Source organism: Pagrus major, chromosome 21 (assembly GCF_040436345.1).
Source record: "Pagrus major chromosome 21, Pma_NU_1.0".
Lineage (NCBI taxonomy): Eukaryota > Metazoa > Chordata > Actinopteri > Spariformes > Sparidae > Pagrus > Pagrus major.
Window position 1 is genome coordinate 23,329,944 of NC_133235.1, and position 16,547 is coordinate 23,346,490.

Consider the following 16,547-nt stretch of genomic DNA (forward strand, 5'->3'; position numbering starts at 1 on the left):
GTCAATTTAAACCCCAAGGCACTACTACAGAGCTCGCTAGTTTCAGAACCACACCCTGTTTCAATGCTAGGCTCCACCTTCCTGGCCTCACTTTGACTGCTTGTGATTGGCCCGTCTCAATGAATGGTGGTGAAGGAGATGAAGGCCCAGGTTAAAGAAACCAAGCCCCCAGGGATGACTGGTTCCAATAAAAACCAATAAAAAAGCATATAAGGTTTAAAAAAAAAAAGTTTTTATTGTGAAAAGTTAAACTTATATGAGGAAACTGCTGACTTTAAAGTTACAAGGTGAAAATGTATAACATGAGAAGAGTTTTAAAGAAAAGATGACATCATTTCACGTGATTTGGGCCAAAGGTGAGACCACATATCAGACATTCACAAGCTGAACGTAACATTTTCCCTTCACCCATCCCTTCCAGTGGCGTGGCACCGAGGTTGGGTTCCAGTCCAACCCTCCTAGCTATGACGAGCTCCCCTGCACCTCTGGTTTTACCTGTTCCCCGAGGACCGGCAACACTGGGCGTGAGGAACCATAACTACTCCTCCACACGTATGATCGGCTGGAATGAAAAGAATCCGTGCACGAGAGACTGGGAAGGAGGCAGGAATCCTCATTGTGTTTACATAGCCTATTGTATGACAGTTTAGCACATGGTGTCTCTTTGATGAATTGCAGGAAAACCCCAGATATTTAATCAGTTAAAAATAATGTAAAAGTAAATATGACATGGTGAATTTCCATTGAAAAAGATAAAGGGATTAAGAAGTGACCCACATCAAAGCAGAGCCACACGTTGGTTTTAACATTTTAAGTATGATATTAAGAGTCAAACGCACAGCTTGTCATTTCTGCTGCTGTGGTCTCTCAGTCAAAACAAAAAAAAACACTTCAGTATCATGAAAGCGTGGCGGTCGTTGTCTTCTTTCTTAAACAACCACCATAGACCGTACTCACACGGAGGCGGTATTCCTGGAAAGCTGGAATGTTGTACCGCTGTCTTCAAGGGTACAAGTCATATAACATGGCAGTCTGACAAATTCTTATAATTTCACTGCTTCCTGATTTATTAGCGACTGTAAAGACAATGAGTAGTTTAATCCGGAGGGACGTTGAGCCATAGTTCAAGGTAAAACCCGTCTACCAACGCTACTGTTTGACATGATGCTGTTTTGATGCGATACGATTAGGAAAGGCGTAAATCATTTCAGAAATATCTACACATGTCTTGGAGACATTTGTCAGAACCTGAAAGTGAAACAGACAGGATGTAATCAAACGGTAATGCTAACACCAGCTAACGAGTTACCAATATGTTGTTTTACCTTGAAATATGGTCGAATATGTCTCCAGAGTTTCACTGTCCATCATCTTTTCAGTTGCTGATAACTGTCAGATTACCTACATTTCTACGACTTGCAACAAGGAACACAGCAGAATTACATTTTCCCAGAATTCAACTTTCCCACCCTAACCGTGAAGTTGGAGGAAAATGGCCTCCATTGTGAATATGGTCTATTGCTAATGAAAATCTATTTACATGCCATGTTCACGGACGAGATAATGTTTTAAAGTTTCACTCATGTTACGTTTGCTCACATTCGCCAACTACCATGTGATGTTTCCCCAGAAATTCTCGTGACAAGCGACCAATTAAACACACCGTTACCTTGAATAAAATGATGGATTTCTCTGGGTTTGAACCTTGTTGGAATCATTTGGAACAAACAAATAAAGTTGCGTATATCTTTAAATACAATCCCTGTGCTAGACAGCTTGTCACAAAGTAAATTTTGGGGAAAACGAAAGCAACAGTCACTGCATTTGATACTTTCATATGTATTCTTGGAGGTACATGTATCAGAAAAGGCCTGAAACTTGGACAGTAGCACCTAAAAGGCCACTTGAAGGTGTGGCTCTCAGCCCCAGTTGCACTAGGTCATCAAAAACTCCAATGGAAGAGAAACTGAGCTTGTTAACATATTCAAAGATTAAGTTTCACTCATTGACCTCTAAAGAGGCCTGCTTGTTTCTGTGAAGGAGAAGCTGCACTGATTTCTTGCAAAGCTGCCAGTGTCATTAAATACAGAGAAGGATCTGGATAGTGAGTTAGTCCATCTATGAGTGGTTGGCAATATGATAAAGACTTGATTATACCAAATATATACATTTTAATAAATTAAAAAATAATTCTGTTTATACACTCGAGATTTATCTATTAATTGGATTGTGCATTTGATTGGGACAGGGCACATTAAAGGTGCAATATGTAAGTGTCAAGTTTATACTCAAAACAAATAGTTAGCTCAGTTAGCCGTCGAGCTAGCAGTTGGGTGCTTAGGGACCAGGCGAGTATAAATGTTTACACTGCTAGCAAAGGTGCTTTGGACCAGGATTGGCTGGGGCTAGCTGGTTAGCATGCTAACTTAAGTAGATTTCTCTATCATATAGTACATAGACGTCATGGTGTCAAAACTGCTATTTATTCACATTCTCTTGATGATTTTACTTTATTTTTTAATGTTTTTAACTAAATTTCGTACATATTGCCGCTATAATGAACATCTGTGTAGAAAGACACAATGTAAACATGCCAGATTTAGCAAGAGGGATAATTTGCATCCACGTTATCCTTGGCAGTTAACAAAAACAGTAACATTAAAGATAACAATAAACAAAGATACAAAACACACAATACTAAAACAAACCAAACTTTGTCTTTCAGACATTTATCATTATTTCTCTCATATGTTTGTGAAAATAAACACAAAAAGAAAAAGAACAAAGCAAATTAAAACATACAAATAAAGACAAAACAAACAAGCAAACAATACAACAAACAGGGAGGAAAGGTTGGGAACAGACTGGAATAAAGACAACTTGTTTACTGCACAAAAACATCACATTCATTGATTTCATTTAGATGACAACGGTAGTAAAATTATTCATTCCAATATTTACACTCTAAAAATTGTAAAATAAAATAGCTGGGTTCAAAGGCACAAAAGTATTGTGGCAATTCAACCCAATATGACATAAATGTGTTTGTTGACAACTTTAAGAAAAAGTCTCCAATAAAAAAAAGTTTTCTTACTGTACACTGGATTTTAACACAATAATTCCTGTTTGTTCACAAAAAATGTGCAGAAAACAACAAAGCATGACTCAAACATGTCAGCATTTTGCACACGGACATGTTTGTGAATGTGCGACTTGGTGTCATTGTCTCCGACCGCACAGTCAGCTGTTTTTCATAGCTGCCACATTACTGCACACTACAACATGCTCCCTGTTCTAACTTAGTCTTGTGACAGTTTAACATCGACTTCATCTTAGGTTTGGCTCAGTAGCATGATTTATCCCATAAGTAACAAAAAAACTGAACAGCATAACATTGTCTGTGGACTGTCTGCACAACCAGAGAGGGGACAGCAGCCTCGAGACACACCGGTCGTCCCCAATTAGCCAATTGGAAAGAAAGAGACAGGAGAGATTCCTCAGGATGAGACAGAATGAATGGATGTGCAGAATCAGAATCAGAATCAGAATCAGAAACAGATTTATTGCCAAGAAGGATTTTACACCAACAAGGAATTTGTCTAGGTGAATAAGGTGCATACATTGAAGACAATAAACATTAAACAAACAGTGACTATAATAAATATTAAAAAGAAAAAATATTTTTTTAAAAAATATTAAAAATAGAAGATGTACAAATTCTGCATTAATGTAATGCAAAGATATCAAGGGCGGTGATGAGTTTGAGTGCCAGAGTGCAAGAGTCAGTGTCAGTTTCAGTGTCAGTGGGGGTGGGGGTCCCGGGACTTGTTAAGGATCCCAACTGCAAAGGGGAAGAAACTGTTCATGTGGCGGGAGGTTTTGGTCCTGATGGACCGCAGCCTCCTGCCGGAGGGGAGAGTGTCAAAAAGACTGTGACCGGGATGGGAGGAATGTGGACGAGCTTTTCTCCCTGTGAGGAGTTCGTGAAACTTAAGGTGGCCAAATACAATATCACCAAAGATCATAAATTCATCTTTTGCATTCTTGCTGACACTGACGTATTTGGAATCTGACAAGTATCACTCCGAGACAAAACAGGATTCCTAGTGGTGTGTTATCAGATAAAGACTGTGCTTGCTCGCTGTGTTACATCCATTTCTTGACAAGCTATCGGGTCAAAAACATGACAATAACTGTAATCCAACCTTTACTGACAACTGTTATACACTCTGGATCTGACAGCCATGAAACAGGGTCAGCTGTGATCCTGTTTAACAGTTCGGGTTTCTCATTTGAACAAATGAACGCTGACTCAAAAGGGGGGCGAGGTTTTCTCCTCCAGCCACGCTTTCCTTTGAAACTCACCCTCTAACATGCTAATGACTGAAACGTCTCCGAGAGGAAAAAACAAACGGGGCCTGTTTTTGTCTTGTAGTAACACGACTGTTTTGAGCTTCATTCAATCAGACACTTTACAGTTAATGATTAATTATAGCAGTTCAATTTTATGGAGAAATATCAGCAGCTAATCGGCCTTTAAGATCCAACTTAAATAATGGACCATCCAATAAAGAGATTCTGGGTTTAACCTCATTGATTTTATTCACAGTGAACACAAACATGTTTATTTTTACTTTATTTTCAACAACAACAACAACAACAATAATAAAAATAAAACACTGTGGTGGGTTTCTTTCACAGACAAGCTTGTGGACAAACTGCTAAAGGTCATTATAAAATAAAATGTTCTTTATAACATAGCAGCAGTAAAACATTTTTTGTAATTTGATTTTGTTTATAAATCACTCCATGATAAATCAAATTATTATCTGCACCACTTCCAAATGTCATCGTGTTGTATTTATTTAGTGCTGTTGGGCTGAGTCTGCGCCTGGTTTTGAGAAAAATGTCACACCAACTCAGAAAAGTTCAAAATGATCTCAAGTGCGTAACAGCGACACTTAGAGGCCAAACAGTTAACTACAACAAAAGAGCTCAACAGACAAGAGGGAAATCAAATGATAAATGTTTGATTTGTTACCTGGACTGAGTCCTCGCCCATCTTCGGCCATCTGCATCTGTGTAGTCTCTGTTTAAAAGAAAACCATCATCAAGTTTAATTCATGAAGTCTATTTTTTTCTTGTACGTTTTTTTCTTTTTCCTTGTATTCATTTTTTAAATATTTTTCTATATTTTTATTGGATCATCGTCTATTGATTTTTTTTTGTTTATTTTGTGTTTTTTGTTGACATTTGGCACAATTTTTCCAAATTATGTTATATACATTTTTATTGTTTTTTGTGTTTTCTGACACATTTAATCATCTGATTTTTTCTTATCTTATGTGTGAGCAAATACAGACTTTTATTAACTTTCTTAATTGCTCTATAAACTTTTAACACATTTCTTGTGAGGGCTAATAAATGTATTATAATCTAACAACAAATGTATTTATTATGCTATTATTAACACTTATATAGTCTTATTAATGTTTATAAGCAGCTTATGCAGGCTTACAAGGGTCTGTGTGTCTTATTTGTCCCATTCACTAATACAATTCAGCATTGGTTTGGAGTCACTGGGTCACATGACATGGAAGCCATTGAAAAAAAAGCCACTGTCTTATAAAAATATTTTTGCTAAATAAATACATAACACATTAGCAATCAAAATAAGTGTGCTACATAAAATCAGTTTACTATAAGTTTTTTAAATCACAATTTTCACTAATATCATCAAGTCAGCATGAAGAAACATTGTTTTTGTGTAAATCAAACAAACAATAGGGTCATTTATTGATGGTCCCTGAATCAGCCTCCAGCGCAGCACGAGGCTCTGGGAGGCAGCTAACCGTCCTCCTGCTGCCAACACTGGCTGAAACTGAGAAAGAGACGCCGCTGGGTGTCTCCGGAGTGAATGTCTGTCCAATATCCAGCCTAAAACTAACTTCACCGCGGTCAGAAACCATTGCGTAATGTTACTCGTGACAACATAGAAGTTATCTAAGTACGGATTAGAAACTTCCTGCTTGCTTGGTGCCCCACTGGATGCACTTGGTGCCCTCTTGTCTTTGTGTTGCCCCTGCCCCTCAGACAGGCTGAGTCCTCCCCTGTAAACACAGCCTGTCTCCTCTGACTGGCCTGTTTTCTTTGTTTAAAAACAAGCTTTGGCTCTGACTTCACTGTATCTTGATATAGGCCTGCTAATAAAAAGTTAACATTTAAATATCACACAACATAACCTCATCTCTGAGCTGTAGAGCAGAGACCTCACCTATATATACCTGCTCTGAACGGGATTAAAGGTGTGTCACCTTTTGCCTCAGCAGGGAACACTTACATAAACCTTATCAGCTGTGGAGTGACACCCTTGTTGGCTACACCTGTACTGGGGAAACCCCAATTTAATTAGTCACACGTCAGATTGGACAACATCACCACACACTTTAAAGTAAAGCTTTAGTGGAAGAAAATGTCTGGTGAGGTCAATCTGCCCAGATTTGTGAATGGACATGCAGCTGCGGTTGATTTGTCTCCCTCTGCCTGCCGTAGAGAGGTTTTTTTTCTTGGTAAGCAGGCGTCTAACTCCTCCTCCGGGCTTCCCCTCACAGTGAAACCAACGCGTCCACGGGAAGGTGGAACAACAGGTAGGCGTCCTCCAGCTGCGTCCCGCGGCTCAGTCGGTGATTCGCGGGGAAACAAGTGGACCGAGCAGCACACCATGGTCTCCCCTGGACATGAGACATGAGACACATCTTCGCCTTTTGTGGGTTTTCTTGATGGTCAGGAAACGCTTCTTTTGAGAGGAGAGACTTTCGGGCTGTTTTTAAAAAAAAACAATTTTCCGGCTTGGAAACACCTCAAACACACTGACAGGTTCCCTGATTAATTAATTAATTAATTGATTGGAGAGGACATCTCAATGTGGACACGCCGTTGAAGGTAAGCGTGGCTCTTTCTGCCTAGATCTTTATTAAATCTTTATAATACTCTACTCTTTATCAGGCGACTTCATGCTGCACTGAAAAACGGATGCATTTTTTAATCTGAAATCACGATAAGACTGTTTCTGTCCTAGCAGCAAAAAACAAAACAAAAAAACAAACACAAAATATATATTCCCCTTGTCATCTTGTGGTATCAGCTTGCTGTTGCATAATCCAAGAAGTGTAGCAATATCTTGACTATCCCACCATGTGACTCACAACAATAACGCCTCCATCATATTCTTATGTAAGTTCCTGCTCAGTTTTAGACTCCGGGTGTCTTTTATATACCCAAAGTATGTATGGACAGCAGGGATGGTTGTTAATTTAATCACTGAAGCTGCTCAAGCACCTTTCAAGATAAATACTGACCATTTTGCTCAAGCTGCCTCTAACTAAGGATTTTCTCTCCCTGCAGATTTTGTCCTCGGTGTTAAACTTGGCTCCTCTGGGATAAAGAGAGGACACACCGAGACTTCGCTGATCCCAAGAGGTCAGACAGCTCACTGACCCAGATCCCCTGCAGGAGGACATGGAGGTCCTGCGGCGGTCCTCTGTGTTCGCTGCAGAGGTCCTGGATGTGTTTGACCGCTCGTTGTCTGAGAAGGAGCTGGTGTCCCAGTCCAAAGCCTTGTGCAGGGACTACATACTGTCCAGGCTCAACCAGACTGGACTGGGATGGTCCAAAGCTGAACTCAACCTCTCTCCCTCAAACGCAGCGCTCACTGAGGTCTCTATGGTTCTTCTCTGTCTTGGTAAGAGAAACCTGAACAAACATCAGTTAAACGAGGGACTTTGTGGGGCAAAATCACATCTTCTAGCAACATATGCACACATTCAAGGGCATGATCATTATTTCCTTGTGTACTTTGAACCTTGTATATTCAGCGGAGGATAGCTCGAGTAAGCTGAAGTGGCCACATTACAGTTTCTGTACTATTTCAGTCCTAATACTTAACATAAAGGTCGACATAAACATGATTAAAACATAATTCTTTAAACTAGAAATGTCTTGTGAGAGTGCAGGCCCTGTCAAAGGCTGCAGAGTCTCAAACTTTATTATTTATTTCATTTGATAGGGAAAGATGAAACAGCTGTCTGATGCAAGTAGCATAATAGTCATGTCAGATGCTAAAAGGGGGTTTATGAGAACAAGAAATTAAAACAACGAGATAAAAAGGAAGTAAAATGATCTTTTTGTAGCACGTATCGACAGTAGAGAGACCACAGAGGATGTTGCTGTTGTCTGTGTCTTAAACCTCAACTTCGTATTTACTAGACAGACAAAGATAGAAAGGACATTTTTAGTCTGCTGTGGATGCTCTGTATTTTCCGTTTGGGTCTCAAAATACACCAAGTGATGGACAGTGATGGAATAAATGAGCCAGATGTTTGTCATGTTTGTAAAGGCAGCAGTTCATGAGAAAATATGGCGTGGCATTTATTGATACTGTCGCCATCTCGTATAATATAAAATCCTGGAAAATTCCTCAGCTGGATCCAAATTTGTGCCAGAAACTAATTACGGCTTAACTTTTCATCAGATGCCAGCAAAAATATGTTGACACAGATTTGAGATAAGCTAGAAACTAACAAACTGATGGAAATTAAAAGAGAGCCCCCTGTGTGGACTAGAATGACACTCAGTAGAGCGCATACCTCAGATTTAATCAGTCAAGCTTAATCCAGTATCAAACTTGACAGCCCCTCTAGAATTAAGACCACCCTTAGCTGCTTAAACAAACTTGAGCTTGTCCTGTCTCACTCTTACTCCCAACTTGTCAAATAGTGACGCTCTGGGTTTCCCAACTCAGAGCTTTGGGATGGCAGCTGACCAATCCGACAATCCCAAAGCGTCATTATTTGATGAGTTGGGAATGAGACTCAAAAATCAACTTTGCTTACAAATAGCACCTTTTTAAAGAGAGTGAGAAAAAAATTCCTTCATCCGGATCCACACCAAAAGTTAACAGGGTCTATTCTGGGCCGAGACCCATCTTGCATCCAAGTCCCGTGGAAATGTGTTCAGTTGTTTTTTTGTAACCCTGCTGACAAACCAACAATCTAATCAACAAATGGACATGGATGAAAACAAAACCTTAGGATAAATGATCAATTGTTAGTGAGAGCCAAAAACAACAAACTCTCAAAAGAAAGCTTATTGTGTCTGTTTCCAAGAGCATGTTAAGATGAAACGTAAATCTTCTTTTCAAGGTTTCAAAATTAAAAACTTAAAGCAACATTATGTAGAAATCGCAGGTCCGTAACAATTTGTCAGACGTAGGTGCAGACTACAAACAAAACTCATTACGTCATAACAATAATATGTGTTGAAAACTTGTATTTTGACATAAACATGTATGTAACGCTGTGATCCAACCCTCTCACTGAAGTTACATAGTGTAGAAACAAGTGATAGGCTGAGACAGAGACATCATTCACCCTATTACAAGACACTGCACCATCAGCATGATTTTGTAGCTGTTATTTTAAGATAAAAAAAGTTACATAATGTTGCTTTAAGTTCTGCTTACTGGAAATGAAACGCTCTGCGACCCGACACAGATTGATAGATTGATTACCTTCAAAGCAATTGGTGTACTTCTCAATATGTAATGTGGCTTAAGCAGGAAGTCACTGAGAGCTGACTGGTGTGACACTGATATGATCACTGCACTTGGGCCTAAAAACCAAAGAGTTGCTGCTTTCAAATCTACGTTAGATAAAAGGAGAGCTGACGACAGAGATGAGTCAACAGAGCTGGAACCTAAGAAACTCGACTGAGTAACTCTCCAGAGTTGACTCTTTAAATGGACTAAATATTGTATATTTTATGCTATGATGAGCATGAGGGGCGTGAAGATGGGAGCTTAAGTGCCCGGCGTCTTTTTAAGAGATGCCAGCAGAGAAGTACATGATGTACCCTAACATCCTGACAGCTCTCCAACAGAATAAATACTCTGCATCAGTTGAATAGTTGAACGATATGATAGTTTGTATGATCTGTGTTTTTGTTTCTGTCTCTTTCATTCAGGTTAACTGTGATACCTCGAGCAGACTTCTGATGCTTCTCTCTCTTTTTTTGGTCTGTTACGTAGGCGATGAACTGGAGAGTATACAGCCCAGCTTGTACAGGAACGTGGCGCGGCAGCTCAACATTTCTGTTGCCATGGAGAGCATGGTTTCAGATGCCTTCATCGGGGTGGCAACAGAGATCTTCTCAACAGGTACACGGCTGCTGCTGACGTAGATGATGATGATGATGATGATGATAATGTATGTTACCCGAGGGAGAAACCAAACATGTAGTCCTCCGCCAGCGCACGAAGTGATTTACACTTCCTCAGTGTCTCAGGCTCCTGATGAAGGCAGTGCCTGTGATTAAACAGGTGTGCCTCTGTAGTTTCCATCAGGCTCTTTTGGCTCGGACGTGCCTTTCAGAGAGAGTGAGAGGGTGTGAATCATACGTAGGTGGAGTGAGACTTCATCTAACACATAATTGCTCCTACAGCTATCTGGAGTCACTAAGTTTAGACATAATGGTGTTTCCTAAATGGATGGCATGGATCGGTTGGTAGCTTGGAGGTTTGGATCAAACGGTGGATTAAAGGAGAATATTATTCCTTACTTTTAGTCTTGAATCTCTGCATCGTATGGCAAACACACCAGAGTTTCTCAGTGGTATTATTGTTGGCACCTCTGTCACAATGACAACTGGACTGTTTGCTCTTTTCTCAGTGTAGCAACCACCAGCGAAACACGACGAAATGTTGGTTGATTCATCCATTAAATCTATAATGGAGGCGTGAAAGCATATTGAAGAACTTGTCCTTTGCCAGTTTAATTAATAAGAACATAAACATTGATGTAGATATTGTGCTATACAAATACATCAGGCTGTCTGATCGCCACTCTTGATAACGAATCAGGGTTAATGTCTTCTTCTAGGTTTTTGGACTTCGTTGCATGTTGTCTCGGCTCCTTGTGGTCCTGTGCTGTGACCAAGCACATTAGGAGTTTTTAGGAAATTGTTTTTGCAGACTGGGACAGTGATGTCGTGTAAAGATGTATCCTGATGTGCAGCAGACTATGGAAGGTGACGGAAAGTGCAACACACTAGGTGGTTTGTATTTACGACTTATGGCTATAATATCCGAGGGTAGTAGTTGGTCTGATATCAGGGTTAGTAGTAGTGATACAGTTACTTCACCATACTACAGAATAGCCACGTGATATCATGTTCATGTCACATTTAAAACTGATGGCCTGTCCTGAGTGAATAACAGAACAGAATGAGCATAAAATGGTTTCTGGTTAAATGTTTATTCTCTTCTTTATTCTTGGACTTGAGAGAAGACTTTGGTTTTGTCAGTCCAGCTAGGTCACGACCTGACCTGACAAGTGTTAAGACCCTTTTTAGTCTGTTCTTGTTTGTGCTGGCTCTTGGCCTTGTCCTACGTTGTCTTGACAACAGATGTGCTTTGTACACTTTTCAAAGCGGCGCTGACATTTTGAAGCATCCAAATAAAAAGGCCAACTTTATGTCCTTTTGTGTGAGCCTCCGGGGAAGATTAGATGGTCTGACCGCGGTGTGATGCACGACTGCAAACTGGCACATTCCCAGGAAGGATCAAACACGGACTGACTGAATATAATTTTCATGCCTGTGCTCTGGAAAAAACTTGTGCTTTTTTTGACGTCACGGGGATGCAGTTTTTGGAAACAGCGTGGGATTCCTCCTGTAGAATAACAAAGCGGTGAACCCGGGCTGCCCTAGCCTTCTGGGACGGGTTAAAACCTGGATATAAATAGAAAAGAGCATCTAAGTTTGTTTTTCCTGCTTGGCTTTTTGTCATTCCTAATTATGTCTCCAAGTGCTTTACATGAATCTAGAGACCACAAAGGAATGTTATGTATACTTTTTTTGGAAGTGGCCATCTGTACTGTGGTCTCCCTCAGTAAAATCAACATGGCTTGTCTGTCCTATCTATCTTTGCCTGCCTCCCACTCCTGTTCTTTCTCTTTCCGCCCTCCTCTCCTCCAGCTTTATCCCTGACAATCTTACATCTATTCTTGGCCTGCTTCTCTGTAGGGAGTGAGACGTGACGTACTCTGACAGCTTCCGTGGACGGTTATCTCATTTAAGCTTGCCCAGAACTCTAGCTCCTTATAGCCTCAGTCAGACGCTGTGGGTCAGCTCTGAGAAACAGTCATGAAAGTGCAAGCCGGTCTAAGGAGGCTAATGCCATTAGGCCCTGCACTCCATCACTGGCGGTCGTTATAACAATCCCCGCTGCCCTGGAAACTGTGCCTAGAAATGGCCGGATGCCCTTAATTATCAGAGCGGATTGTTTAGCTAGAAACGAGGACAGATTTTTTCATCTTTATGACTCTTGTGGTGGAGACGAAATCATTTTCAGAGCCTGTTGACGCACAGCAAAAACTGCGTCATCGTTCACCCACCTTGCAGCAAAGGCAACACAGTCTCACCCTCTTTGATTTACAGCCGGCGCTGTAAGACGTGTTATCAGCTGCATTAACACAAATGCACCGGTTTGTTGACTTAAACCTTGTATTTACAGTTTATTTCAGTACAAGGTCCACCGACTGCCCCACATGCGTCGCGTCAGGTCACAGAATATGTAACAGGCTTTGAGGAAGGGGAGAAACCATCGAGGAGATCGGTGTTAGTGTCATGAGGACAGGAAAGGAGTGTTTATGCTGGGATAGATGTGGCAGTTTATCGATTCCAGACGGGAAATTCTGCCACCGTGGAGGCTTGAGGATTGATTAGGGTTTTCAGAATAAAGTGTGATTTTTGCTTCTCACTTATCAAACAAGTGCTCCGTGACTGCAAGACAAAATCAACATCCGCTGGAGTTGGTGAAGCTGCTGATCCACTCCAGACGTATTAAATTCTCAGCTTTGACTTATTTGTATCTAATATGATTTTTCTTAAACTTAAACATCTTCTTCTTCTCCTTCATTGATAAAACTAGAGTCAATGAATATGCAAATTAGGGATCAACTGATTGGCGTTTTTTTGGGGGGCGGCAGATGCTGATCATTAGTAATCAAGGAGGCTGATAACCCATGTTTGGAACCGATATACGTACATTCACAGTGAAAGTGACACGCCACAACATTTAACTCCACCACATTTCACCGTCACTTTGCAGATTCAGAATATTACGTTTTGATGGGCTATTACTCCTGATGTGTAACCAATCAGATAATGTTGTGGGTGGGACATGGGTGAGACCAGTCTGTTAATTGGTCCAACCCTATTGTTCGCTTCCAAAGTTAAACAGTTTAACAGTTGATGTCGCCTACTTCACTGAACAGTCTATTCTCCGTGTGTGTGCTCTGGAGGTTTCAAGATTTAGCAACATATTTGTGTAAGTTGTATGCTGGACCATGATTGGCTCTAAACTAGTAGTGATGTCACAAATTCCTGTTCGTATGTACAGGTCTTAAAGTCAGAAGGAGCTGCAACAAGTTTGACGCCGTCTTGAGACGTCTTGTTGAATCTTTTAGGATATTCACTTTGCAATCATACAAGAATACGAAAAATATCCTGGAACCACAGTTCATCTTGTTTGGTTGCCTGTCACTTTGACTTCCTGGGAAACATCAGATAATATGTCAGAGAGTGACGAAGTTGGCAAAGGTGACTAAACGTAACGTGAATAAAACTTCACTGGCAATGGTGGTTGTTTAACAATGAAGGAAACGCCTGCTATGATCCCCCATTACTACATGGCATCATCAAACTCCGTCTTTTGTTTCATTGTTTTGATTGAGACCCCAAGCGGCAGAAGTTACTGTGTGTTTAACAGCAACATTTTGTTGGCTTTAGCAACACATTAATGATGAGCATCAGGGCTTGTAAATCTTTCTATAGACCTTAATAAAGACATGAAATGTCTGTTTTTCTGGCTGTAGGTATAACGTGGGGTAAGGTGGTAGCCATGTATGCAGTAGCCGGAGCCCTGGCAGTGGATTGTGTCAGACAAGGCCATCCGACCACCATTCACATCATAGTGGACAGTCTGGGCCAGTTCGTCCGCAAGTTTCTCGTCCCCTGGCTGAAGAGACGAGGAGGATGGGTAAGAGACTGCTCTTAGACATGTAGAAGGTGTTTGTGATAATGTTTAAAGCGTATTTTCCCTTTGATTTCTATATGATAAATGCCGCTGTGGGATTAGTGTCCCTGTGACATTTTGGGGGAAACATGACATTTAAACTATTTGATATTTGAGACGGCAAGAGGGGAAAAACACTGGCGACATTTCTGTGTTCTACATGCTTTTGCTGAAGCTAGATGACTAATTTATCTTGTTATCTTGTTTATGGATCAGAGCTGGGTTTGCTTTCATAAGCTCCGAGTCCGAGTTAGTGTAGTTACATAAAATCTGATGGTGGCTCGCTCACAAAGCTCTTCTGAACATTCTGTAGCTTCCTGTTAGCTGATCTGAGGCAAAGATTTGCAGTGGTAATATTTGTTTCTGTGGCCGTCTCATGGGTAAAAGACAGCAAAAAAAAAGCATTTTTATTAACCATTTGTTATGCTTGATTTAAATAAGATTTATTTTTTAAATGCTAGTCTGACATATTTGGGGTGTGTTTGTTCTCTCAGAGCAAAGTGAAAATGCGGCACCCCACTGGTTAAAATGAAGGGAAATGATACATTCGGTGAAGTAGAAGGCTCACAACATTACAGACTATTTCAGTGTGAAGCTTTTATCAGAGCATACAGTATGGCATACATTTCACCAAAATGATCAAAACATGAAATTATTTTTAAAGCCAAAATATACCTCAAGTCAAGTACATTTAAAAATTTGAATTTTGGCGGCAAATTTTGGAAAGACCGTGTGCACTGTGTGCCACAGGAGCGTTATTATGGATCCCGCTGCACTTCTTCTTCGACCCGCCCTATTCCGCCTGTGATTGGTTGGCTTCATTGACTTGACTGAAATTGTTAACTCACTCAGTCGCTCTGGTTGTTTCTGTCTTTCTTGCGGTTCTGATATGGCGGTTTATGAGCTGTAGTTTCCTGGGTAAACCCCCTGCCCTTCTGCTGCTCCTGTCGGGGTTGCTCATCCTCCAGAGCCGCTCTTCTCTGCAAGAGTGTCTCTGGGCAGACAGGCTGGCTGTCTGCAGGGCGGGCTGCTGCCAGGCTGCCCTGCTGCTGGTCTGCCACCCAGCTTTCCCACTCTAACCACCACTGGAGTGCTGCAGTTTTCCTGAATTTCCTGAAAACTAACATTTGGAATGTATTAGGCTAAAAAAGTATAAGAATTAATACTTGATGTTTCATTGTAGTCTAATTTAATAAAATTCAAATGTCCTCTTATCAGGTGGAGATCTCAAAATGCGTGGTGAAGAAGGATCTCGCGCCTGAACACAGCTGGCTGTCCTCTTCCATCGAGTCTCTGAAGTACTTCCTCACTACAGTGTACGTCTACATCATGAAGGAACCGTGAACAGCCGCACACAGGAGTCGTCGTCGTCATTATCATCATCATCATTGTTGGATACATGAGATTGAAATCTCAGACTTGTCAATAAACGATGGAGTGGAGGTGGTCGCTGTGCTCGATGGAGACTGAGCCTGTCAGCAGATATCGGTCTGTTGCTGAATGGCCATCGACAAATGTTTCATCAGCATCATGTTGTGTTGTCAGATAAGTCTGTAAGTGATTACCCTTCAGTCAAAGAGTAGTCACGGTGATATTTAACAGCATAAATTACAATGGAACAAGTTTGTGTCACTCCACCTCTTCTACACATTTTCATACTGCTTACACCAACCAGTGCTTCTCCAGTGTTGTAACTGCAATGTATGACAGTGAATGTGAGCAATAGGAGGCTGTTTGCACTCCTGAGATAAACTGTCTGATGCTTTCATGTGATGTTTGTCTCAGAAAATGTCCCTGAAGGAGTAATGAAGGTGTGTAATGACAGTTGATGCTCAGCTGGCTGGATCCTGTTAGTTTTCTGAGTCTGAAAAGATATCAGACGATGAAACAAAGGTGTCTCTCTTCACAGCTAAGAGTGATATCAGTTGGTATCAACTATATGGGTTAAATTCACACTATTGTACTTAACCAAAGCACAAAAGTGTCTCTTACCAAAAATGTTGTGACCTACTTAACTTTATTGCTGCAATTTAAACACCACTGACCGAGAAATGTTGGGTCTAATTTTGCCCATTTTTGGCCAAAGACCTTGAGGACAGAGGAATGATACGTACTGCATCCAGGTTTTGTAGGTACCGATTCCTTTTTAATCTGTAAATAGTTTATTTATGATTTTATTTTTTTATTTAGATTGAAGCCACTGCAGTATAAAGGCCGCCACGACCACGGCTCTTAAGGATGATTGTGTGGTATGCTTGATGGTTGTCACTTTCACAGTGTTAATTTATAAATGTGTGTATGAACATTTTTTTTAAATATCCATAATAAACTTGACAAAATCTTCACCCATGTACTTTGTTATTATGTTGATTATTTTATGATACTTTATCCCACTGATCTTGTACACAGGCAGCTT

The 16,547-nt window shown here is 40.7% G+C and overlaps 1 protein-coding gene across 1 annotated transcript; it reads left to right on the plus strand.

Moving 5' to 3' along the window:
- The first annotated feature begins 6,655 nt into the window (after window positions 1-6,655).
- bokb (BCL2 family apoptosis regulator BOK b) lies at window positions 6,656-16,476 on the plus strand. Its single transcript, XM_073491387.1, has 5 exons — window positions 6,656-6,942; window positions 7,405-7,741; window positions 10,085-10,213; window positions 13,932-14,095; window positions 15,350-16,476. The coding sequence occupies exons 2-5, from the start codon at window positions 7,519-7,521 to the stop codon at window positions 15,473-15,475; spliced, it is 642 nt and encodes a 213-aa protein (XP_073347488.1). The 5' UTR covers window positions 6,656-6,942; window positions 7,405-7,518; the 3' UTR covers window positions 15,476-16,476.
- Window positions 16,477-16,547: the final 71 nt, after the last annotated feature.